The sequence below is a fragment of the Magnolia sinica genome, chromosome 4 (assembly GCF_029962835.1).
Source record: "Magnolia sinica isolate HGM2019 chromosome 4, MsV1, whole genome shotgun sequence".
In the NCBI taxonomy this organism is placed as follows: domain Eukaryota; kingdom Viridiplantae; phylum Streptophyta; class Magnoliopsida; order Magnoliales; family Magnoliaceae; genus Magnolia; species Magnolia sinica.
This window is the reverse complement of record NC_080576.1, coordinates 93,989,901-94,014,167: the sequence shown is the minus strand read 5'-3', so window position 1 is coordinate 94,014,167 and position 24,267 is coordinate 93,989,901. Positions and strand designations below refer to the sequence as shown.

At 39.2% G+C, this 24,267-nt stretch overlaps 1 protein-coding gene across 2 annotated transcripts in view; it reads left to right on the top strand.

Annotated features, from left to right (window-relative positions):
- Positions 1–19,995, top strand: part of LOC131243396 (zinc finger CCCH domain-containing protein 19-like) — a 60,317-nt gene extending 40,322 nt beyond the window's left edge. For both annotated transcript variants that reach the window (XM_058242734.1, XM_058242735.1), the window contains 5 exons: positions 2,655–2,714; positions 2,829–2,879; positions 3,036–3,106; positions 16,514–16,668; positions 17,155–19,995. In XM_058242734.1, coding sequence (XP_058098717.1) covers positions 2,655–2,714; positions 2,829–2,879; positions 3,036–3,106; positions 16,514–16,668; positions 17,155–19,685 — 2,868 coding nt within the window. In that variant the 3' untranslated portion in view covers positions 19,686–19,995. The remainder of the gene's footprint in view (positions 1–2,654; positions 2,715–2,828; positions 2,880–3,035; positions 3,107–16,513; positions 16,669–17,154) is intronic.
- Positions 19,996–24,267: the final 4,272 nt, after the last annotated feature.

Here is a 24,267-nt window from a genome sequence, read left to right as displayed (position 1 = left end):
ATGGGCCATTAGATGAGGTCTCCTTCTTACTTCCCATTATGCAGTTCTCTTCCCTCTAATATGTAGTTTGATGGAATGAGATCATTCGAAGTAATTTCTGCAGTCCAACTTGGTGATAGTTATCCTCATCCTAGAAGGATCTCTCAGATTGTGCCCAATTGACCCTTGAGTCTTTATAACCTCCGCTTGTTCTACTATTTGCCATAATTTAGTTGGATGCTCAATCTCAAATAATAAAAAGTGGGAATAACTAAGATTGTCATATGGAAAAAGAACCTGAAGAAGGCTAGACATCGACAACAAAGTAAGAATGAAAAGCCGGAAGATGCTAATCTACATTAAGAGCAATGTTGTCAAAATCGTTTTCGTATTGCAAATCATAGTAGGGGTTGAATTGTATCGAATCGCAAATCGTAAGATTTTTTTTATAATGTTCATCAATGTGCACCCAGTAATACCATGTCATGATAGTGTTAAAGGATTCTTATTCCTTTATTATTATTATTATTACTACTACTATTATTATTGTCTTTCTAGAGATTTCCCTTAAAAAAATACAAGGTTCGGTTAATAATTTATCTTCTTGTTACCTTTCTTGAATGTAGAATCACGGTGGAAAAGTGGCCTTTGATATTGTAGACCGATGAAAAAAGATAATTTGATTTCTAATCATCATTCCATAATACATATAAGTCAGTATGATCGTAATCATCCATAAAATACCATTACAGGTAAGTCATACATCAAATTTGTGTTTCAACCCGTTAAGAAGTAAGAAATTACAAAAAAGCTACTTGATTTAATGTTGAAGAGAATATATACCATTTAATCTCTTATAAAGAACAAACATTTTTTTTTTTTTTTCTAAATGATTCTTAAAGCCCCTACTAATTTAAAAACATAAAATGATATCCAAGTGAAGCTTAAAATAGAAGAGACCAAGTACAATTTGAATCGTAAATCGTAGGATTCAAATCATAGAATCATAGGATTCATATAAAAAGGGATTCAAGGTTGGGATTCAAATCATTTTGCTTAAGATTCAACTAAAATTGTATATTGTAAATTGTAAATCGCAGGATTTTGACAACACTGATTAAGAGTATAGAGCCATAATTTTGGATCCATAAAAAAGCAATATGGATCGCAGTTGACCTATATTGTGGGATTCATAATAGAAAATGTTGGGAGGTTGGTGATGTAGGTATCATAGCTTTAAACCACTTGTAGAATGAAAGAAGACAATAAGAGCATTAGAAATTGCAATAAATATTCTTTTTTAATTTCTAAAATTATACATTAATTAAATATTGTCAAATAAAAAATTTTTGACATAAAATTGTATTGATTTTTATTAAAATTTTAACCCTAAAAAGAAAATTTGGTAGTGGTCTCCCCATTGCATATTTATTATATACTGAATCTTGATTTCACTCTTATATTGTTATTTCCCCACTAAAGTTGTTCTGATGTGAAACAACTTGAGTGGGCTTGTCAAAGTTCACCTAGGAACAATGATAATTTTTTTTTTCTCGCTTTTTTTTTTCCTCGAATAGCCCGGTCATATATGTATGTAACAGCTGATCAATATTTAGGACTTTCAGTGAAAAAAGTCCATGCCTTCTCCAGTTTCCATTTCCAATAGTCACTTTCTGCAGTTACCAAATTCTGCCCAAGTGATCCAGGAGACGGCCTTCTAACCCGTATCCTTTTTTTTTTTTTTGGTAAATGCCCAAGTTGTTTCATGTCCACATTTGTGCCTCTAGTATCTGCAATCAGTCCATTCTAGATTTTTGATATGAAAGGGTCTGAGTCGAGGTTTTTAGTAGAAAGAATATTATTCACAATTTTAATTATGGAATTTTTTTTTGGACCCACACTCACCCTCTCCATTTGCAGCATGCAACCCATAATGTGTGGAACATCCGAGTGGTATACAAGTTGGGCCCAACTATGAAGATGATTACATGTAAAAATCAGGCCAGTCTACCAATCGCTTATGCCCCTCCTATACAAGAGGAACCGATGGTTATCAACAGTACACGTTTAACTTGTGTTACCTGCCTTATGAGCAGACCAGATCTTTGTATATGGTATCATCATGATGGTTGGGGCCACCTTGTCTGCCGCTCAGTTATTCCACCAACTTTCCAAGATGGCAGTGTACTGTGCAAAGGTGCATGTTGGTGCTGGTATACTTTTTAATTATGGATGAATAATAGGATACTTTTCCCAACTAAGAAATGTAACAAATGGCAGTCACCTCCAGTTGGTTGCCAGAGGCTTAGTTTTGATGGTTTTCATTTTCAAGTTGCATCATCATTTGTGCCTTAAACTGTCTGACTGGATAGACAACTTCTGCAATCTACTGTCCAATAGAAGTTTTCTGAGCCTTTGTTCTGTTGCAATGTAGTTTGACTTATATCTGTTCTATTACAAAGGCACCATTTCTATCTTTTGCAATCAACTTATTTGAAAAGGTAACTCACCTTTGCGATAGTGAGAGAATGCATTTTTGTTAGGGTACCATTCTGAGGCAGCTTGCAAGTCAGTGTTAGTATAAGTGCATTGTTGTGTCAAATGACTACTACGTTTCCTCATATAACGCTTTAAAACTCTGTTCAGTTTGCTGACAATTCGTTCTTAATTTCCAGGAAGAATGCAAGCGTTTGCGTCAAAGCATAAAATGTGGATTGATTCCTCGCCTAACAGTGGTAATATTATGCATTCCTTCCATTTCTTGTTGTTATCTTATAAGGAGATTGTTTTTATCTTAAAAGGAGATCCTGTTTATCTTAAAAAGAGATTCTGGTTGTTGCTTATTGTAGGGAGAGGTTCAGGGAAAAGCAAGGGCCCTCCAGGCAGTGAGAGTCAATGATGTGAGCATCTTAGTAATAAACCTCTTTTGATATTTATTTCTTTGGAAGGGTGTAAGCTACCCTTGTGTGTAATTGATCATTATTCCACTCATATCCAAGATTGAGTTTCCGTACATGGCAATTCCTACTCATGATTATTTTTCTCCTGATCAACAGTGGTTGGAAACGGAGCTGTTGCGGCTTAGTCATCTTCGTGACAGGGCAAGTGAAAAAGGCCGTAAAAAGGAATATCCTTGGATGCTTAGTTGGTTGATTGATATTTTAAATGATAGGGGTGCAGGTTGTATAATCATTTGTCGGCAGAGTGCTTCATTGGTCGTGTATGCATTAGACATGCTAGTCTGTTAATACATTGGCCATCCTGCTTGATCCTCCTTAATATGAGTTATCATGATTAGTCTCACCTTATAAAAAGGGGCGGGGAGGGGACACCCTGTCGTCATCAAAAAAAGTAAAAGAAAAAAGATAAAGAAAAATTGCTTTGTAATATAAATATACACATAATTATTGTACATAAAACTGCTATCACTGACAATTTATATATCATATATTTATGCATAAACTGTTGTACTATCTGGTGTATGTGAAATTTTAAGCATTTGACAACAAGTTAACCACCTGTAAAATGATATCTACATTGTCCAACTAGAGTTGTTCAATACATTATGTACACGAATTGCGGCTTAATCTGAAAAGTATTTTTGTTGGAGACGAGTTCTTGTTTATAGGAAATGATGGCTTGTTTTATTTAATTTGTTCGTCAATGGAGTTGGTTCAGCTTTGACAACTCTCTTATCTTTTATTTATCCGGTTAGCCATTCACTTATGTTGAGATCAGTTCCTTCTGAAAGTAGGCCTGTTCTAATGGTCCAGACTGCCTATGATTTAAGAGGTGGTTGTTTCTTGGCATATGCGAATTACTTCCAGATTCTATATTTGCATGGATGTTCTACTGAAATTCAGCCCATTGACAACCAATTGCGTTGTTGTGTAAGAATTAGCATTAAGAACTGTCTACTGAAATAGATGGGATTTTGTTCTGCCACTGAAAAAATGTTTCTCCTAATTGTCTATTTGGTTGAGAAGTTGAGACAAATTTTGCATAGGAAACTTTGTCGTGTCTTTGTTAAGATTTGGAGAGTGGAATTAAGTACCTTAAGGAGCCCATCATGCAAAGTGTTAGGTACTGAGAGGAGAAGTGGCGCCAGTTTAGATTTTTGGCCATGCTTAAATAAAACACTTGCACTTGGCTTTTTACCTAAGGTCTATACAAGCTTTGCCATTGGGGGTGTTATCACTAAGGTACTTGACATCTCTGTTTGAAAATGCATCATATTTGCTCGAAAATGATACATGCTGGTGATATGTCGTAGATCCAAGAATATATATATATATATATATATATATATATATATATATATATATATATATATATATATATATATATATATATATATATATATATATAAAGACATTAACAATGATAAAAAATAAGGAAAAAAAATAAAATCAGAAATAGAGACGTGGAAAAAATATATTTGAATAATAAAATTGGAGGGCTAATGTAATAATATTGTATTCTATCTGTGTAGAGGCTAGATCATCGACATATTTGATGGAAATAATTTATTCTTTATTGTTTTGCATTGAACTATCCAGAATGATATGTAGTACGAGATAAGAATGGGATACAATGATATTTTAATATTTTGTCCCAATATTGCACAATTTCTACTCTGCAATACATATGTAGCATGCAATGCTCTGGGTGACTGTTAGAAGGTGGTAATGATATGATATGTATCATCCAGTATGTTACACCATGGTTCCTGATCTGGTTCAGGAACACTAGTTTTTTCTATCTGTTGATTGTATGCTTGTTGTGTTAGGTGGAAATATTTAATAGGTCTTGATGGTGTTCTCTTTATGTTGGGGTTCATCTAGCATTCTATGGATAACCAACACTTATTGTGGTTCTTGCTGAAAGGCATTAGCATATCGGTATCGGTGGCTGTAACGGTCACCAGCGTTACTAAAACAAGGGTGTAATGGCCTTTATGACCCCATAATGGTTCAATTTTTTTTTTTTTTTTGGTCCAAAAAAATATGAAAAAATATCTAGAAAATCTAGAATAATGTAAATATTCCAAATATGTATTCATTTTTTGTTTTGAACATGTTTATGGTAGGTAACGGTCCACTTTTTGTGAGTGTTGTATTGGGTTGTCTGGTGAATTTATGAACATGGTCATGTCTCCAAATGTTCACACATGACAATTAGAAATCGGGAAAAAAAATGCATATATAGTATGAACATGGACGGTCCACTTTATTATTATTATTATTATTATTATTATTATTTGAAAAAATGGCTCTTAAAGCTTCTATTCGCCCAAATTGCTTCAATCTACTATTTTAATCCTAAAAACTATAGTACGAATGATCGATATTTGCTGTAGAACGATGTAGGAAAGTTTTGGAATGAGAAAAGTGAAAAAGGATTTACATAGAAAAAAGAAGTGGCTTTTTTCAATTGCTATGGGGTTAGTGGTTGTTATGCCCCGTAATGGTTGTTATGCTCCCTGTAACGGCCGATACGATCCCAAAAAAATCAACTGCCTTGTTTCACCCCCGTATTGCGTAATGGCCATGGCCGTTACCTATACGTATCGGCCTTTACGGCTGTATTGTAACATAGGTCATTTAACCTTCATTACGTTGCATCCTCCTTGAGTTTTTAGCGAATGTGGTCAAGTTTGATGGGCAAGAAGTAGATTCTGTTATTTGCACTAGAAATGCATCTGGGAAGTTTTCCGTGAAGTCGCGCTTTGGGTTGGTCTTGGATCTAAGGCATCACCTCCCTCTTCATCAGTTCCATCATTGGTTTTATGGTGCCCCTCCTCAGGTGGCGGTTTTTGTGTGGTTGGTGTGTCACAAGGGAATCCTTTGTATTGATAATTTGCAGAGGAGGGCTATGATCCTCCCTAATATTTGTTTGTTGTGCATGGGTAGTGAGGAGACGATAACCACCTATTCATCCGTTGCCCCTTCGCTGGGAAAGTGTGGAACTATTTCTTCTCTTTATTCCGGACAGAGTAGGTAATGCCGGCGACGGTAGAAGATCTCCTTTGAGCTTTGGCATAGAGGAGTGGGAAAGTCAGGAAAAGTGGAGTGGAGGCTGCTAATTATTGCAATGTTTTAGGCTATTTGGGGGGCAAGAAATGGGTGTCATTTTAGAAATGTATAGGTGGGGCTGAAGAGGTAATTAGAAAAAAGTCACTCTTCTTATGGAGGGTTGGGCTTATAATGTTAAGACCATTTTGGTCGTTCCCCCTGCTTGATTTTTGATTGGAGTTGTGTTCTTTGCTCGCTCTTCGCGAGTTTTTTTTATATGAAAGTTTTGTTTATCTATCTAAAAAAAAGTTGTATCCTTCTTGAGAAATGAGGTTGAAAAGAAAAATTGTCTTCATTCAAGCTTCCTCCCTTGGTGTTTTTTTTTTTTTTTGGGGGGGGGGAGGGTTGTTTCTTTGTGAGATTTACATCTCACCACATGGTATCAGAGCGAGATATTGTTCCTAGTTTCACAAATTTTAAACCATCTGCTTCATCAGGACCATATGATTGACTACATCAAGTGGGGCCTACTTCCACCGATCAAATGTGAAGATCAAGAGCAGATTTGAATATAGGTGGATTTATTGTGATTTGCGACAGTTTTTTGGGCATTTGTCGGATTTCCATTTTTCTTCTATTTTAAGAAAAGCAGTCTAGAATCGATCTCAACCGTTGATCTGTCAGATCCCTTGGAGTTTGGATTTTAAACTTTACCCTCTGGCCATTTTTTTGTGTGTTGAATCTGTACATGACTGTGGACCTCTGAATGAAATTGGTTTCTTTGGGTTTTTGGTTCAATCGTGTTCATTTCCTATCATGCAACTCTGGGTTAATACTTCTTTTTTTGTTGCTCTTTAGTGATACTGTTTGGCTGTTCATTAAGGACTATTGTGTGGAATGCATCTGTTTACCTGGTTGATCTTGAAGGTGTGATCAGATCTTGACCTAATCTTTGGGTTTCTTGCCGAGTTTCATCATCATCCATTTTTTTTTTTTTCTCTTTTTCACTCTTAAACACTTGAAATAATTAGACTTGGAGTTTTTTAGCTGCAATTTGTTACTGTTATGAATATAGTCACATCTAGGTCCTTTATTATTGTAATTTCGTCTTGATGGTTCTGCCTCATTCCGACAGTACATCCGGGATATCTGAATCGGCCTCTGAGTTGTATCATTCTGAAATCAAAGTCTCCAAATAATGAATACTAAGCTGACTGAAAACAATTTCCTGCCACTGGTCATAAGCAGTGAAAATATTGATTGTTGTTTCTTTGTTCATGGTGAGGATATTATTTGGGCACCTCCTTGTAGAAGAAATTTGAATGATGAAGAGGTGGAGTTGGTCAGGTTGTTAGAGATGCTCTCAAATTGTCAGCCGTCCATTTCAGAGGTTGATCGGATGGTGTAGCTTAAAGAAAAATCTGGTAAGTTTTCAGTAAAATTCTTATTTATGATGAATGATGGAGATAAAAGAGAGTAGCTTGAGTGTCATATGACACACATTTGGCGTTATGGTGCTCTTTCAAAGGTGGCGGCTTTTGCTTGATTAGAGGGGAGGAATAAGGTTCTTACAGTTGATAACTAGCATAAGTGTCACATGATTATTACATGTGTGTTTATTATGCTTTCAAGATGCGGAATCGGTTGATTATCTCTTTATCCATTGTTCTTTTGCCACAAAGATATAGGAAGGTTTCTTCAAGCTATTCAGAATCGGATGGGTTGTTCCAAGTTTGGTTAGTCAATTTTTCTTATCTTGGCTCGAAGGGGGCAAAGGTAAAGTTGGAAAGCATGTTTGACACTTGTGTCTTCTAGCAAGTTTATGGAATATTTGATTGGAGAGGTACAATCTTTGTTTCAGAAATCAAAGGGGTTTGATTTTGCAGAAATTTTCAGTAGGGCAAAATTGAATGTGGAGGAGTGGGCACAAGCATCTAATTTATTAGTCTCTGACCAATTTCTCGCATTGTGGTCAAAGTTTTAGAGGGTCTTTGATTGCATGTTTATTTTATTTTCTTTTGTATTTTTTGGCTTCATCCTTTCTTAATAAAGTGATTATCGTTTCAGAAAAAAAATTTATTGGAGGCAAGTAAAAACTTGGATACATTGGTGGGACTTAAGTTAAACCATATGAGGAAGATCCCAAATGTCAAGATTGGCAAGCTGACACCTTGTTATGTCATTGATTATTGAATTCTATGAGTGAAGAAATTAGTATGGGGTTGTACTTTCTTTCCTCCACTAAAGAAGTCTGGGATATAATACATAAGAGTTATAATCGGATCAAAATAAGGTTGTCTGGATCTACCAGCTACATCAGGAGATGGCTTCTCTTCGCCAAGGGGAGAAATTGGTCACATAACATTACACAAAAATTTGAAGCTTCTGGTTGGGATTAGAATGTTTTAAGGATTTCAGGTTCTTTTGTTTGAAAGATGTTGAAACAGAGAAAAAATAATAGAAACACGGAGGATATTTGAGTTATTAGTAGGATTGAATCATGATTTTGAACCCATTCGTGATGAAACCCTATCCAATCTCAACAACGTGTACACTCCACTCCTCAGAGATGAGTGGCGTAGGAGTGATGGAAACACCGGTTATTACCATAGAAAAATCAACACTTATCTTCGAAGGGCCCTTGGGTCAAGATAATAATTTTAATCATGAAATAGGGGGGCGTGGTGTTTCTCATGGTGAAAGAGGATGCTTCTATATCCATTATAAGCAGAGCAATCATTTTGTTGATGCTTGTTGAAAGCTTCATGGTAAGCTGCCTTCAATGACCAAATGAAGGGCTTATTATATGTCATTGAACAGGGGAATCTTTTGTTTTCAATTGCACAATTGTTTGCAATCCCTCTGATGATATGGTTCAAAATTCAAATCCCTTGGACTGACCATGACTCCATGCTTCATAAGATGGCTAGTCTCCAAGGTAGTTTTGCATTTGAGTCCTCAAATCAAGTGCAAACAAGTTCCACAATAGTCTCCAAAACACAGTTACGTAATAGCCGCACTGGCTGTTACGCCACTGCTAAGGTATTCCGTAACAATAATAGTGGGTGCGACAACCCGGCTGAAAACTGTCACGCGTAATGGCTATGACCCTATAATGGTTGAATTTTAGGAAAAAAAAAAGAGTTGGAAAAGTCCTAAATATTATGAGGATTCCAAATATGTAAACTCTCCATCATTTTATCACTTACTAGGACTATTTTTGGGTTGCTTCAGATGCATCCTTGTCTTCCTACATCTGTTTGAATATCCTCATCTCTACAACACTCAACCTCTGTTCATGTTTCCTTCAAGCCACCCAATTACCCATCTAGCAATAATTAGTCTAATAGTTATGTTATTAAAATTCCCTTAGGTTTCATAGGCATGCAATGATGATACGTCTCTAGCTCATCCATCCATCATCATCTAAACCTTATTCCAACTAATTGGAGTGGGCTATATGATTCATTTCTTGCCATTCCACTCTATCAAGGTCGATACTTTTAGTTAGACCATAGGTCATCAAGTTTTTTCTTACTACCTCCATCTACGTCCATTTGGGCCTTCACCTAATCCCTTTGAGGCCTTCAATTTGTACCAACTCACTCCAAACTGGCGGTGTTCTTGGTCTCCATTGCACATGACATGACTAGTCGAAACTTTCAGTTAGACCATAGGTCATCAAGTTTTTTCTTACTACCTCCATCCACGTCCATTTGGGCCTTCACCTAATCCCTTTGAGGCCTTGAATTTGTACCAACTCACTCCTAACTGTCGGTGTTCTTGGTCTCCATTGCACATGACATGACTCAACCATATAAGTTTTCTTTTCCCCCATCTTATTACCTATTGGTTTGACTCTCAAGTTTCCCTCGAGTGCATTTGTTTCTAGTTCTATCCTTCCCATGAACATGTTATTCCTAAGTTGTCCAACATTCAGTCCCATAAAGCATGTCTGGTCTTATAGCTATATTATAAAATTTCCCTTTCAGTTTTGAGTGGCACACGACGATCTCATAAAACCCTAGTGGCACATCTCCATATCTTCTATCCAGCTTGAATTTATGGGCAACATCCTTCTCAATCTCTTTACTGTCATGAATTTTTGGCTCAAGGTATAAAATAAGTGCCCATTTTGGGAAACATCTTGGTTAGCAATCATAACTAATTCACCATTATCTTTCCTATTGTTACTAAAATTGCACTCCTTGTACTAATTTATACTATGCTCTAGTTTGGCTTTTTATTTTTTATTTTTTAAGGTAACGATTTTATTAAAAAGCGGGCTAAAACCCGAAAAGAATACACCAAACCCTACAAGCCTAACAAAGCAAGAAGCACGCAGGCCTCAATACAATGGAGGGAAGAAGCCCACTTGACTACTAGTCTCTTAGCTTTGCGGGTAAACCTAGGAGCTGAATCTTCCTTGTTCTCAAAACAACAACGATTACACTCACTCCAAATAGCCCACAAAATTGCCATAATTGATAGCCGCCAAACTATGTTCGCTTCTTTCCTAAGCGCGCATCTGCCAGAAGATGACATGACCCAATACACGTTGATGGAAGAATGGAAGTCGTACCAAATCTTTGCAGTAAAGTTGCCATGAAGGAAATGCGATCTACTGTCTCGGTATACTGCATACAAAGTCAACACACATTAGGTAGCACCATGCCCCTTTTGCACAGGTTATCGACTGTAAGGATCTTATTCCTTTCCACCAACCAAGCAAAGATTGCCACATTCGTTGAAGCTCCATACTTCCAAAACTGAAAAATATGACTAGAAGACGGAAGAGCAGTAGAGAGACTTGTATAGAGAGTGAACCGAAAACCCATCCGAGCCCCGAGCCTTTCGAATCAGCTCATCCTCCTCGCCTACTTCAGACTGAGCTCTATTGAGCCTCTCCAACAGGGCTAGAAAGGATTCTACTTCCTCGTCCGACATACCTCTACGAGAAGGGGGCGTCCACACCACCTCACCACCAACTAAGGAAAATCATATGTCGACGATTATATTCTTATCTGGAGCTAGTTGAGCTAGGTATGGAAATGCGTCTTTCAACGACCCCTCGTCCAACTAAGAGTCTTCCCAGAAGCGAATACGGGAGCCAATCCCAACCTTGAAAGAGGTAACTTGTTTGAGCTTTGGAACCATTGTATAGATGGCTTTGTAGATACCCAAAGCTTTATATCTAGAAGAGTCCTTGGGCCACCAACCTCCCACGTCAGTACCATACTTTGCAAACAAAATCTGCCTCTAAAGCTTTTGATCCTTTGTCGCGAACCGCCAAAGCCACTTTCCCAAGAGGGCAATATTCATCATCTCCAACACCCACAAACCAGCTCATCATCCCATTTAAGCAAATGATACTTCTTAGCCTCTGCTTTCTTGTTCCATAGAAAATCGCGTCTCAACTTTTCCGGTTTTTCCAAGCACAACTTGGGGCATTTGAAGATGGACAAGAAGTAGAGAGGCATGTTGGAGAAGGCCGCTTAATCCTTCGTAATGTAAAGCACCCCTTCATAAATCTAACTTTTGTTTACCCCCTCTCCTGACTTGTCAGTCAAAACTAACCTCCCTATTTACTTCACGTCATTATACAAACGTCCAAAATCTATATTGGATAGATTGAACAAATTGTAGAGGGACTTCTTATGGCAATGAGCTAAAGAAAACCTCAAGTTTCATCTTCTCAAGTAGGAAGAAGTCTACAAGCCACTGTCAGAAGGAAGTGTGGGTATTAGAGACATGGAATCCATAGTAAGGCATTACTTGGAAAACAACATTTGGAGGTTCGGAAATGAAGGAGGGAGCCTATGGAGGCAAGTAATTGCATCCAAGTATGGGGCAGAAGAGGGGGGGTGAGAAACTCGAAGATCTTTGTTCAACCGCGCATCAAGAATTTGGAAAGCTGGTATGTTAGTGGCCCCTTGGGAGTGGTATTAGATTAATTTTTGGGTGAATCATTGGTTCAACAATGGTCCATTGGAGTTGGATTTCCCATCATTATTGAGTCTATCACCCTCGAGGGGCGTATCAGTATTTATTTGCTTCTTTGCCATTGAGGGTGGTGGAGTGGGGGCACATTTGCTTCTTTGATGTTGAGGGTGGTGCGGTGTGGTGCCCCTCGTGTTTTAAGTCTTTATATGACGACGAGGTATATGATTTCGCAAGGCTGTTGGTGTGACTTCACAATATTTATCCTACTCCAAGCTCCCCTGATTGATTACTTAGTGCCTCTCCTTCGGGTGCATTCTACGTCAAGTCCTTCTATTAAAAGATTCGGCCTTCAGGGAATTCGAGCAGGGACGAGTATTTCCATGCCTTTTGGTTTTATGGGGCTTCCCCCAAGGTCACATCTTTCACCTGGTTAGTGGGCCATAAGTGTATTCTTACCGTCAATAATCTTCAAAAGAGGGCTATGATTCTTCCCAATGTTTGCCTTGTGTGCATGAGAGATGCCGAGTAAGTCGATCACTTATTTATTCGTTGCAGATATGTTGGTCAAGTGTGATCTCAGCTGCTCAAGGCTTATGGCCCTAGTCAGTAGGTCATTTTTTCAAGATGTAGCATGATGATCAACTTCCTAAGAAGAGTCAAATTGTTTGGCGACTGTCATTGCTAGCGGTACTTTGGAACATATGGGGGGAGCGAAACTTTAGATGTTTCTGCAACAAGGGGGGCCCGTGGGAAGAATCTATTTGGAAAATTTAGAGGGATGTTATTGAATGTGCAACTAGTTCTTGTAATGTAGATGCTTTGGTTGCGCATTCTGTGTTGGATTGTAATTAGATCATTATTGTATTGTTGTGTCTTGTGATCCTTCAAGCTACTTTGAATAAAATTTATGCATTATCCTTAAAAAAAAACTAAGCATTTACAAATAACATACACCATGAGATCTCTTCTTGCAAATGCGTCATTAACTTGTCCATAACCAATGCAAAAATGTATGGGCTCAATGCGGACCCTGGTGCAAGCCTACAGCAATTCAGAACTCACTGTCTCTACTTAGTGGTCACATTTGTTACTGCTCTCTCCTACATATCCTTAATCATGCTAATAGATCCTCTTGGAACTTTCTTTCCTAACACCCGCCCGATTAACTATCTAGGGACCCTACCATAAGCTGTCTTTAAGTCAATAAAGACCATGCGGTGACCCTTCCTCTTTTCCCTATATTTCTCCATCAGTCTGTTACTAGGAAAATAGCTTTAGGGGCAGACCTCCTTGGCATGAAATGAAATTGAATTTTTAATATCTCATGACTTGGTCTTTTACTTAATCACTCTTTTTCAAAGTTCCATAGCATGGCTCATAAGTTTTAATCCCATGATAGTTAACGCACCTTTGTATGTCTCCTTTATTCTTTTAAGTACGTACCATGACACTTTTCCTTCATTCAACTGGCATTTTTTTTTTTTTTCGATCTTACAATATTTTTGAACAACTTTGTCAACCAAAATAACCTAGTGTCTCGTCTACACTTCCAAACCTCTATTGGTATACCATCTGGTCCAAGGGACTTTCTTGTTTTCATCTTTCTCAAAGCTTCTTTCACTTCTGATATCTTAATCATATGATATAGACCCCGACATCATTTGAGTTTACGCTTCCTTCTATCCCTATGATCTCAGAGTGATTGTCATTTAAAAAGTTCTAAAAATAACTTCTCCACCTTTCAATGATCTCATTGTCCTTGACCAGTACCCTTTGATCATCACTTTTAATGCATCTAACATGATCTTGGTCTCTACTTTATCATCATAAGCCTTAAGCTTAGCCTCACTTACTACCACACAATCTTTTTGGCATTGCTATATTGTTCAGAATTTTCATTGTTTCTATTCCCTTGTCTGACTTTAAAACATGAATGTTTCTCGTAAATGTTTTTTTTGTAAACATTCATGGTCATTAACATATATTGCAGTCAAACTCTCTCTTGGTATAACATTGCAATCCTTACATATTGATCATTATGTCTTTGTATTTAGAAAGAAATTTATTTTGGAATATATTGGAAACATCTTCACTAATCTCCACATGCTTTTGAATGATTAATCGAGGTAACAAAATATTTTGCTTCGAGGGATCTCTTGACAATTGATTTTAACTAAAGCCTCACCTTTGTAGTTGATCCTACTAAAGATGCACTCCAACAACTACATATTCATTTTGCTAAAGCATTGACACTTCAAACTTAGCATTGCCCTCTCTAGTCTAGTCAACCAACACCGCACCATACACAAACAACATAGACCAGGGGGCCTCTTCTTGTTCACTAGCGGCTAATTCATCTATAAAAGTGTGAAAAGGTGAGGCTTCATGCCAAGCCTTGGATTTTGTTCTTCTTAGAGGTTGGATTTATTATTATTATTATTATTATTTTATAAATAGAATCACCTAAGAAGCGTGTCATATCTTGTCTGCTGTTAGTGTGCCTTTCACGCTTGAATGAATATGATGTTTGATTGTCATGTTATTTTTGAATTGGAGCTAGCAAAGGAGATGCCTTTGTCTTGTCTCTAAAAACAAGTTCGTAGTCATCTTAACCAAGTCTCTTATGAGGGATTGGCATCATAATCTTTCATCAAAGTTGTCAATGCACCAATCCGCATCTCAACATTGGGGGACAAGGAAAGATATATTGATGTTGTTTTTATTCTTTCATTTACCTACAAAAGAGCTAGTTTACTTTTTCATTGTTGTTAACTTAAAAGTTGGGGGGTAATTGTGCCTTTTCATAGTCGGGGTGTTGATGTGGGACGCTAGCCCCTCATAATGTTTTTCGTTCAAGGAATGAGAATACATGAAGTCTTTCATCGATTTCCGTGGGTATCTTCTATTTTTTCTGTTCAAAGTCAGTTTTGAAAAAACTAGAAAAACTTAGGTGGGATTTCTTGTGGAAAGGAGAGGAAGATAAACATATATTTCACCTCGTGAAGTGGGAGGAGGTATGTAAGTCTTGGGACCAAGGGGGGAGTAGGTTTAGGAATTTGAAAGATATGAATTTAGCTCTATTAGGGAAATGGGTTTGGAGGCTTGGATTAGAAGTGGATTCTTGTTGGAGAGAGGTGATAAGTAGGAAATATGGGGTGGAAGAAAGGGTGGTGGATTAGGTTGTCATTGTTGTACAAATCATCATATCTATGGAAATCTGTGGTGTTAGTTAAAAAAAAAAAAAAAAGGTTTGGGAAATGGTGGCTTCTTGTTTTTTTTTTTTTTTTTTTTGGGGAAGCAATATGGGCTCCACCATTTAGAAGGAATCTGGTGGATGAAGAAATTGCAGAATTTATTAGTTTGCTTGAGTTGCTATCAAAGGTGACTCTAGTAATCTCAGAATCTGTAAGTTCTTGTTGAAATCCTTCTATATGTTTGTAAGTGGCGATGCTCCTAGTGTTGGGGTTTGTTGGCGTCACGGTGCTCCTCCAAAGGTGGCAGCACTCGCGTGGCTAGTGGGGAGGAAGAAGGTGGTAACATTAGATAATCTTCGAAGAATTTTGATTCTTCCGAGTGTATGTCTTTTATGGCTTCAAGATGAGGAAACAGTGTATCACCTATTCATCCATTGCTTGTTTAAGAAAGAATTTTGGGATTTTTTTTTTTCAGAGTTGCATGGGTTTCGCCGAGAGCCATTGATAGTTTCTTTTTGATGTGGCATGGTGGGGGTATATGGAAGATTGGGAGAAAAATTTGACGATTAAGTTTGCTAGTAGGTGTCTGGGCTCTATTGTTTGAGAGGAATGATCAATGTTTTAAAAATCATAAGGTGCCAGTTTTTGGAGGTTTTTCAAAGGGTAAATCTTCTAATGGAGTGGGCTAGCATCAAAGATTATTGTTCAGTTTCCGGAATGTTGGTGGGAGTTGTAAATCTTTTTGTTTTCCAAACTTGTAAAGTTGCAGCTTCAACCTTTTAGAAAGAATAATTTCATTGTTTTTTTTTTTTTTTTTTTTTTTTTAAAAATTTTTACAAATAACCCTTGTACTTGTACTTGTGTGGAGTGTGAATAGTCGTCTTGAAAAAGAAAGGCTTACAACTCCAGTTGTCATTTTCAATCACATGACTTTAAAGTGGTTTACCATTATCCTTATGTTTACTTGAGAATGTATGCAATTGATGTTCGAATTCTACCCCAGTTAGCCTGCATGTGTAAGATGCTCTATTTGCTATGCTGTCTGAGGATTTTTATTTTATTGTATGATGTATACCCTGTTCTAGTTCTTATATCTTGTTTCTAAAATCCGTTTTCTTATTCAGTTGCAGTCACTGGACATCACATTATAATAACCCTTTTGATGTTCTTATCGGTATAAAAAGGCCTTCAAATGAGTTCTTCCAAATATTTTTCTGTTGTTTCACAGGAGAATGTGTACAATTAATTCGTTACGACATGCTTTCAACTTTCCTTGGGAAAGCATTTTAAGGCCCATTACCTATGTCTACTTTCACAATAATTCACTGGAAATGGATAATAAGTTTTCAAATGGTACTGAAGTAGTCCTTGACTTTGTTCCACGCATAGAGAATGTGTAGAAAAAATCCAGCTCTTGAACACGCCTGAGGAGCGTTCTCGTAGACTGCAGGAACTTCCTGAAGTACATGCTGACCCGAATATGGATCCAGGATATGAATCCGATGAACATGAAGAGGAACTAGATGATAAGAAACAAGGTGCTTCTGCTGTTTGGATTTGAACATAATACTTGTTGGTAAAGTATCCGTTGCTAAAAGCTAATATCTAAGTTATCAAGAACTCGATCTTTGTACATGTCGCACACTAGTACGATGTTCGGAATTCATCTGTTGGGACCTACCTTGAATGGGCCATATGCCATAAATCACACCAGTTGGCTGATCCTAACCTCGGATTGTATCAATTGAATGCCAACTGCTGGCTGGACTTTTTCTTGATCAGCCATTTGAAGTCTGGAAAGGTCCTTCATTCGGTGGCTAGGATTCCTCAACGAGTTTGATTTTTTGGAAATGCCCAATCCACAGTACAAAAAATGAACACTTGGGATTGTAAATCTCTGCCATGAGCAGCATAAAGACGAGTACTTGATAACTAATGTGGATGTTTCCGTTTAGTATCAGATACTTTTACATTATTTTGAGGATTTTATTTTTTGTTGATAGATTTGATTGCTTTCTGCACAGACAACTACATGAGGCTGAGAGATTCTGGACTTTCTAGGAAGGGAAGAGATCCGATCTCTCCAGGAAAAGTTATGGCTTCAAATGATGGTTGGAGTGCTGCATGGAATCCAGGCAGAAATGTGTCACCAAAAGGAGTTAGCTGGGATAAAGCAGACGCTGCTACTGCTGCTGGTGAGAGAACAAATGATTCATGGAATCAAGGAAGAGATGCGCACCACACAAACAGTTGGGAGGCTGCTACAAGTTTGGAGTCTGCTGCATGGAATAGCCAACCCATGACAAGATCTGGACAGCCTTCTAGTGCACCAGAAAGTGCATCAACACCTCTAGCTTCAGTGGTGGTAGTATCATCTACCATCAGTGAGACTGACAAAATATGGCACTATCAGGACCCATCTCGCAAAATCCAAGGACCCTTTTCAATGGCGCAGTTGCGTAAGTGGAGTAAGACAGGATATTTTCCAGACAATCTTAGAATATGGAAAGTACTTGAGAAGCAAGAAGACTCTATATTGTTGACAGATGCACTGATTGGGAAGTTCCAGAAAGACTCTATATCCCAACTGACAGATAAACGTCAAAATGGTAGTGCAGCACCACCTGCAGCAGTCAATTCCTCTCTCAGTTGGGATTCATCAAAGGGTTCCAATGCATGGTCCGGTCAAGCCCCAAGCCACACCCCGGGACTATCATTCTCTGGGCAGTCGTATCAAATGCCATCCCATCAAGGAAGAGACGGTCAGGGTGGAGGTAATGCTGGCAGATGGAATTCCATTCAGACACATGGAAATCTGAACATAGCCACAGGGATTAATCAGCCCAGTACTTGGGGGTCTTCTGGCCAATCTTCTGGAGAAGGTCTGAAGGTGCAACCAGAAATGCCATCAGCAGTAGCCCACAAATTTACAGCAGAAGGGTGGGGTACCAATCAGGGTAGCAGAAATGATTTTTCAGATCCACCTACACCTACACCGAAGCCAAGCAGTGGAGGGTGGACAGTGGGGCAGGTTGCTGATCACACATGGTCTCCTACTTCTGTTCAGCCTGGCTCTACCTGGCCCACCACTCCAATTTCTGGAATGAATGGCCCACAGCAACAGCCTCCAGCTGTTGCGACCGATTCTAGCATCATTGTTGGGGGATGGGACTCTAACCATTCGCCAGCTTCCACTCTTAAGCCGACTGAAACAGGTGGTTGGATTTCTGGGCAACCATCCCCGAATATACTGCCTGAAGGTGCAGAGCAAGGCAACAGAAATGGTTCGCTGAATCTGCCTGCCCCCACTCCAAAGCCAAGCAGTGCTGGTGGTTGGGCTGGCAGCCAGGGGCCTACTGTTTCAGCTGTTTCTGTTCAACCAACAAGTGCTGGATGGAGCAATGCTCGAACTCCTGGAGACACTGGAGAACAGCTGTCTTCATCTGTTGTGAATGAACCTTTCAAGGTAGCTCTTGCTTGGGACCCACCATCCCCCAATCTAGTAAAACCTTCAGTCGACAATATTCCAGAAGGTCAGCAGACAACACTTCCTGATGTTTCTAGCTCGTCGACCCATATGATGGTGGATTTTTTAAGCTCTGAAGGCAATCGGCAAGTTCCTACTCAGATTATGGTGACAGATCAGCAACATGTAGTCTCACATGGAGTTGAGCCAGAAAAGAAGTCCCAAACACTTGTTTCTACAGTTGCTGAGAGCGCAATGTTAGTAGATGATCAAGGACCTGATCCTACTACCTCAGCTACTGCTTCCAGTCTTCCACCTGCCCAGGCCTCTGAAGTGAATTGGCAAGCACTGGCTCCATTAGCATCAGCTGAATTTCTCCAGTCAAACATGCAGAACCAGGTTCATTTTGCATTTTCGGAGAGCATTCAGACACCTTCTACAGCTGCAGCAATCTTGTCACAGGACGGATGGGGACCTTCTGGTTGGAATGTTGTTGCCAATGCTGCAGTCAACAACAGCCAGCCAAACCCATCGGTCCTCTTGTCTGGTAACCCATGGAATGCTGGTCCTGTTATTGAGTCTCCTATTCCCATGATGAACACAGGTCGAGTTGCAGGGGCAACAGAAAACCGAAATACTCTTTGGATGACAGCTGAAAATTCAAACCAAAGTTGGTTGCCAGCGCAAGGAAATGCAAACACCGGGTTTGGAACAGCCCCACCACAGGGGAATACAAATGCTGGGTGGGGAATGGGAATGGCGCCACCGAATGCAAATGCGGGATGGGGAGCAGCTGTACATGGAAATACCAATATGGGTTGGGATCCATCTGCTGGAAATTCAAGCATGTGGGTTGGTAATCAACAGACTCCCATGGGGGAGAGGTTTTCTGGTCAGAGCGACCGAGGTTTCCAGGGCGGTGAATCTGGGCAAGGTGGCGGGAGGCCTTTGTGGATGAGGCAGGCATCTGGTGGGGGAGGAGGGTCTTCCAGGCAGGCCCCTCCCAGAGGTGGGGGGCAGAGAGTGTGCAAATTCCATGAGAATGGGTATTGCAAGAAGGGTTCCTCATGTGGCTATCTGCATACCTGATAAGACAAAATAGAGAGAGAGAGAGAGAGAGAGAGAGAGAGAGAGAGAGAGAGAGAGAGAAACATCTTGATTTTGTGTACAGCCATTTTCATTTTAGGAGCTTTGGCTTATTTAGCTAACGTTGGCTTTGTTACATGATGGAGAACTTGTGCAGTTAGTAGCATATGGTGTACTTTATTTCTCTGCAATTTTGTTGTGTTTTGCGTTTCTTTCCGTCGTTACAGAGTGCTGCCATTCCAGAATTCTGGGCGCATGGCTTAATAATTATATGTTGCTGTTGCGTTCTAATTATATATGTCGTGTCCCATCCCGAATTTGTTGTGGTGGATCCTTCTGTTTCTAGCACGATAGTTGTGCATTTTTTTTTTCCTTGGCCCAGCAACCATAGGGCAGGACCCCACTTTTGGTGGTTTTCCTCTTTATCTGATGGGTCCAACATGTATGAACCATGGCACAAAAAAGTCTAATAAACAAATTTTTCTACCAGATAGGTGGCGCTTGCAATTGAACGGTTTTGTTCTCTCTCCACTGGAAAAAGAATTCCAGCAATTGTTTGATGAGGCGTGAACAGATCAAGAACTTTCAATTAACGGCCAGAAATCCAGACATGGAAAATTTACGTCCCCATCTCTATATTGTAACTGCTATTGTTTGTAACAATTATCTAAGCCTTATCTCAACTAATTATTTTCAGGCCACGTGAACCCTGTTCCTCGATTCCACGTTAACCTCACACAATAGGTCATCAAATCTGCCTCAGCTTATGTTCATCTTAACATTCTCATGGTACCTATACTCATCCTAGTTATAGGTTATTCCTTGATTGTCCAGCATATTTATTTTACTATTATTAATTTTTACATGCACCCACCCACCCACACACGCACACCCCAGATGGGCACTCGAACCCAAGACATCACTGTTGAAATGCAGAGGTGTCTGCCGCTGCCCAGTGTCTTATCCTACGTAAGATGGCTGATCTAATAGCTAAACTACAAAACATCTTCAACTTGATTGTTGGTGTGATATAAGCATCTTGATTTCATCCTAGTTTAATTCTATGAACAACATCGTTATCAATCTCTATGCTTTCATGTATGATACTTTCTTCAATTATCATCCAAATTTATCGGAAATGGTCATTCTAGGTTCGAATCTCTCTTATATGAGAAATTGATTAGGACCAAATTAAAACTCTATAAAAAAATTTTCTACTTAAACAATTTACTAATTTAACTAAGTAATATAACACTAAGGTTATCAAGCTAAAGTGGGTCCAATTATGTAAACTAGAAATGATGTAACTATTAAGTGACTAGTCTATAGGGTGATAGTGAACTTGTGTGTGCTTTGCAGGTTAAGTGCCCATCATATAGTCCAATTTAAGTATACATATAATTTAACTAATCAACCTCATAAGCATGAATAAAATTGCTCTAAAATACAATCGCAAACACAAATATATGTTGGGATTTTGGCCCGCGGAATCACACAGCTCTAGATCTAGGATAGCAATCCAATGACACTAAGCACACACAAGAGAACATAAAGATTTAACGTGGAAAACCCTTGCGGGAAAAAACCATGGCACAAAGTAACAGAAATTCAGTATGAAAGCATAAATTACAAAGAGAGGACTTACCCGATTCGAACAACCTCGAATCACAGCCTTGCTACACCCTTTGATAACCGTAGAACCCTTTAGAATACCTTTAAGAAGCCTTAAAATACATTAGAATAGCCTTCGGGACCCCTATTTATAGTTTAGGAAACTCCACTTGCACACCTCCTTTGAAAAAGTTCGAAAACCGCCTCAAATTTATGTAGTCCGCGCATGGGCTGCGTAATCCTTGATTGGTCAAAGGATCCCCTCGACCGGTCGAGGCTTGGACACTAAAAAACATAGGTCACTGGACTTTGAGTCGAGCGGCCCAAAATCCAGATTTAAGGTATCTATCAACAATCTCCACCATGCCTTTAATATTCAATCGTGTATCTTGCTGCCCTCTTCTCTTATCTCTGCATCGCATCATAGCTTCAATCAACGCTTCTTGTGCACACTCTGTCCTTCTTTTAGGTTATCGCCAAGCCTAGAGAAGTTGTACATAACTTGAACTTCTCTATATGAACGACCTTGGTGAGCATGTCTGCTGGATTCATGCTGGTGTGAATCTTCTCCAGTGTTACGTCTCATTCCTCAAGCACCTGTCGGATAAAGTGGTGAGGAATATCAATGTGTTTAGTACATGAGTGATAAACAGAATTTTTAGCCAAATTGATAGCGCTCTCGCTATCACAGTTAACCGGCACGGCCTCCTGCTGAAGTCCCAACTGATTTATCATGCCTCTGAGCCAAACACCTTCTTTAAACGCTTCCGTCACTGCCATATATTCTGCTTCGGTCGTGGAAAGAGCCACCACGGACTGAAGCTTCGACATCCAACTGATTGCTCCACCCGCTAGTACAAACGAGTATCCTGAAGTAGACTTCCTGGAATCTATACTGCCTGCGTAGTCGGAATCCACATACCCTACCAACTTTGTCCCTGTCTTTTCAAAAGTTAAGATGTAGTCTTTCGTACCTCGAATGTATCGAAGTAGCCATTTCACCGCTTCCCAATGTTGCTTGCCGGGGTTTGACATGTATCTGCTCACAACACCGACTGCCTGTGAAATATTCGGTCTCGTATAGACCATTATATACATTAAACTGCCAACCGCATTCAAATAGAGCACATAAGACATAACCTGCTTTTCCTCATTGGATTTAGAACATTGTTATGAGGAAAGCTTAAAGTGAGCCGCGTGGGGAACACTCATCGACTTTGCCTAATCCATTCCATACTTGATCAATACCTTTTCAAGGTATTCTGCCTGTGATAACCAAAGCCCGCTCCTCTTCCTGTCTCTATGAATATCTATACCGAGAACCCTTTTTGTAGCCCCCGGATCTTTCATCTCGAATGTCCCTGATAACCAAGTCTTCAGTATGTTGATTTCTGACATATCATGATAGGTGATCAACATATCATCAATATACAATATTAGAATAATGAATTTGTCATAACTCGGTGTCTTGTAATAGACATAGTGATCGTATTCACTCTAAGTAAATTTTGACTCACTATGAAAGAATCAATTTTTTTATACCACTGCCTAGGCAGCTGTTTCAGGCTGTACAACAACCTCATTAACCTTCAAACATTTTTCTCTGCTCCTTTAACTTCGTAGCCCTCTAGTTGCTTTATGTATATCTGCTCTTCCAACTCCCCACGCAGGAATGTAGTCTTAGCATCCATCTGTTCCAGCTCGAGATTGTATTGGGCAACCAGCGTTAACACGAATCTGATAGACACCGGCGCGAATATCTTTGTAGAGTTGATTCATTCTCTCTGAGCATAGCCCTTCGCTAGCAATCTAGCTTTGTATCTATCTTGTTTCCTTCTGAATAACTACTTACATCTGATCGCTTTTCGGTCCACATGAAGCTCCACCAGTTCTCATGTGTGATTTTTGTGCAACGAGTCCATCTCATCGTCCATAGCCGCCTTCCACTTTTCAGCATCAAGCTCATCAAGGGCCTCTTGAATAGTTGACGGGTCCCCCTCATCTGTAATGAGAGCATATGCAATATTAGAGTCGTCTCTGTATCTTGCCGGTAACCTGCGATCACGAAGTGGATTCCTTCTCACAGATGGCTGCTCCACCTGATCCTGTACCTCTGTCTGCGCATCAGTCTCTGCCTGAGTATCATCTGTGTCAATCTGGATGTCTACGATCACCCTTTCTGGTTTCTCTTGCTCCTTCTGATCATTCTTATAGAATATGGAGCTTTCATCGAATTTGACGTCACGGCTAGTGATGACCTTGCGTGTGACCTTGTCGAATAACGTGTAACCTTTCACACCAATGCCATAGCCAACAAAGATGTACTTTTTGGCTCTATGGTCTAGCTTGTCTCTCTTAACTGACAGTACATGAGAGTAAGCCTCACAAACAAATATACGTAGATCTGAGTAGTCAATTTTCTAACAACTCCATACTTCCTCTAAAATTTTGCATTCAATTGCCGTTGAAGGAGACCGGTTCACTAAATAACACGTCGTGTTAACAGCTTCTGTTCATAGGTCCTTACCCAACGCAACATTACTTAACATGCATCTGACCCTCTCCAGGAAAGTCCGATTCATTCTCTCAGCCAAACCGTTTTGTTCGGACGTGTGACGCACTGTATTGTGCTTGATGATCCCCTCATCCTTGCAATAATCATTAAACTCAGTGGAAGTAAATTCTCCACTATTATCAGTCCTTAAAACCTTTATTTTTCGCCCTGACTGTTTTTCCATGATTGCCTTCCATTATTTGAATATGGTGAAAACTTCGGATTTACGTTTCATGAAGTAAACCCAAACTTTCCTTGAGTAGTTGTCAATGAATGAAACAAATCATGATGACCCCCCAATGGAAACCTCTGGTGATGGCCCCCATACGTCAGAGTGCACATAATCAAGCACTCCCTTACATATATGTTTTCCAGTTTTAAAAGACAATCTAGATTGTTTACCATATATATAATGCACGC